At 36.8% G+C, this 1,495-nt stretch overlaps 1 protein-coding gene across 2 annotated transcripts; it reads right to left on the bottom strand.

Moving 5' to 3' along the window:
- Nucleotides 1-370: 370 nt before the first annotated feature.
- Nucleotides 371-1,489, bottom strand: LOC108355990 (putative nuclease HARBI1). Of its 2 annotated transcripts, none has more exons than XM_017607120.1 (3): nt 1,077-1,489; nt 880-1,024; nt 371-827 (listed from the first exon to the last, which is right to left on the bottom strand). In XM_017607120.1, exons 1-3 carry the CDS (start codon nt 1,248-1,250, stop codon nt 499-501), a joined length of 648 nt encoding a protein of 215 aa, XP_017462609.1. In that variant the 5' UTR covers nt 1,251-1,489; the 3' UTR covers nt 371-498. The 2 variants fall into 2 exon arrangements, with proteins under 2 accessions (XP_017462609.1, XP_017462610.1); XM_017607121.1 differs by having other exon boundaries at nt 1,080-1,489.
- Nucleotides 1,490-1,495: the final 6 nt, after the last annotated feature.

Raw genomic sequence — 1,495 nt, 5'->3', positions numbered from 1 at the left:
ACAAACTCAACGAAAACACCCCCGGCACCAAACAAAGAAAGGCTAACCCAAAAGAAAACATCTTCGGCGACGAACCGGGAACTTTTACTTCAAAAGCAAACTGAAGTACAGAGTAATTTGTATGAAGATGTGAAAAACTCACTTAAACGTATAGAAGGCCATTTGAAAGAAACAGAGCGCTACGAAAGAAAGCGATTCAAACTAGAGGAGGAACGCCTAAGACTTTACAAAAAAGAACTGGAGCAAAATGAAACTCAACGCAAAATCAAAAATCAACAAAGGAAAGAAAAGATACTCCTTAAACAGGAAAAACTAAAAATACAAAGAATGAAGTTAAACATTTTGGAAAGAAATAATTAAAAAAGTAGTCTTAAGAGTAATTTTGAATTAACACTTTTATTTTACACTTTATGAATAAACAAAAGACTGAATTGCAAAACATAAATAGGTTTTAATTAATCAGAGTGTTCATCAGTGAATTTCTAATGTTTGCAGCTGTTAAATCCTCAGGTGGCAGGACGTCGTGTCTATACTTGTTTCTTCACTATCTTCATTTATGGTCGTCTCCTGTGCAACTTCTCCTAAATGTATACAAATATTGTGCAAAGCTGCACATATATTTATAATCGATTTCGCCTTATTAAAATCGTACATTAATCGCTGAGAGCTCAAAAGGCAACGGAAACGATTTTTCATCACACCAATAGTTCTCTCAACAACGTTTCGAGCCCTTGAATGGCACTTATTGAATGTACTTTGGTGTGTACCTTCTCCTGCGCTTCTATATGGAGTTATCAAAAACGGCTCTAATGGGTAACCGGCATCTCCTTAAATAAAGATGTTGCAGTTTATTAAAACAAATTGGAAGTTTTAAAATACCTAATAACCAAGTATTGTGCTCTCCGTTATTATATTGGGCTTGTAAATATGACCTTATGTCACTTGATCTCCAAATGAGTGAGTCATGACATGATCCAGGATATCTCGGGTCTATGCTCCTAATTCGCATTTTGTGATCACATACCTTTAGTGCAAAAAAAAAATTAGGTAGGATAGAAATGTTTAATGCCACTTACCACCATTGTGTTTAAACTATAAAAACCCTTCCTGTTGTAGAAATGTGGGCGTTCTTCAGCACTTGGAGTTCTTATTGCTATGTGCGTTCCATCAACACATCCTATTACGCCAGGGAGACGAAACTTTGTATAAAAATGCTCTTTTATTTGTAATTTTTCGTCGTTGTCTGGCATTTTTATCCACTGGCAGCAAAGTTTCTCCTACATTAAAGGTATCAACTCTTTAATGATGAGACTGACGGTTGGTTGAGCGAGGCCTAGATTAAACTGGTTTCCAGCTCCATGCTGGTAGCTGCCCTTGGCCAAAACGTTCAAAGTGGCAGCTAATTTTATGGCTGGTTGCACAGCAGTACTACGAATTGCGTCTGGTAATGCAATTTCTTCCAGTACTAACTGAAATGCTTGCTTCGAAAGGCTGA

This window comes from Rhagoletis zephyria, unplaced genomic scaffold (genome assembly GCF_001687245.7).
Source record: "Rhagoletis zephyria isolate East Lansing unplaced genomic scaffold, Rhagoletis_zephyria_1.1 Rzeph_scaffold_52788, whole genome shotgun sequence".
Lineage (NCBI taxonomy): Eukaryota > Metazoa > Arthropoda > Insecta > Diptera > Tephritidae > Rhagoletis > Rhagoletis zephyria.
The sequence above is the reverse complement of the archived record's forward strand: the minus strand, read 5'-3'. Positions and strand labels throughout refer to the sequence as shown.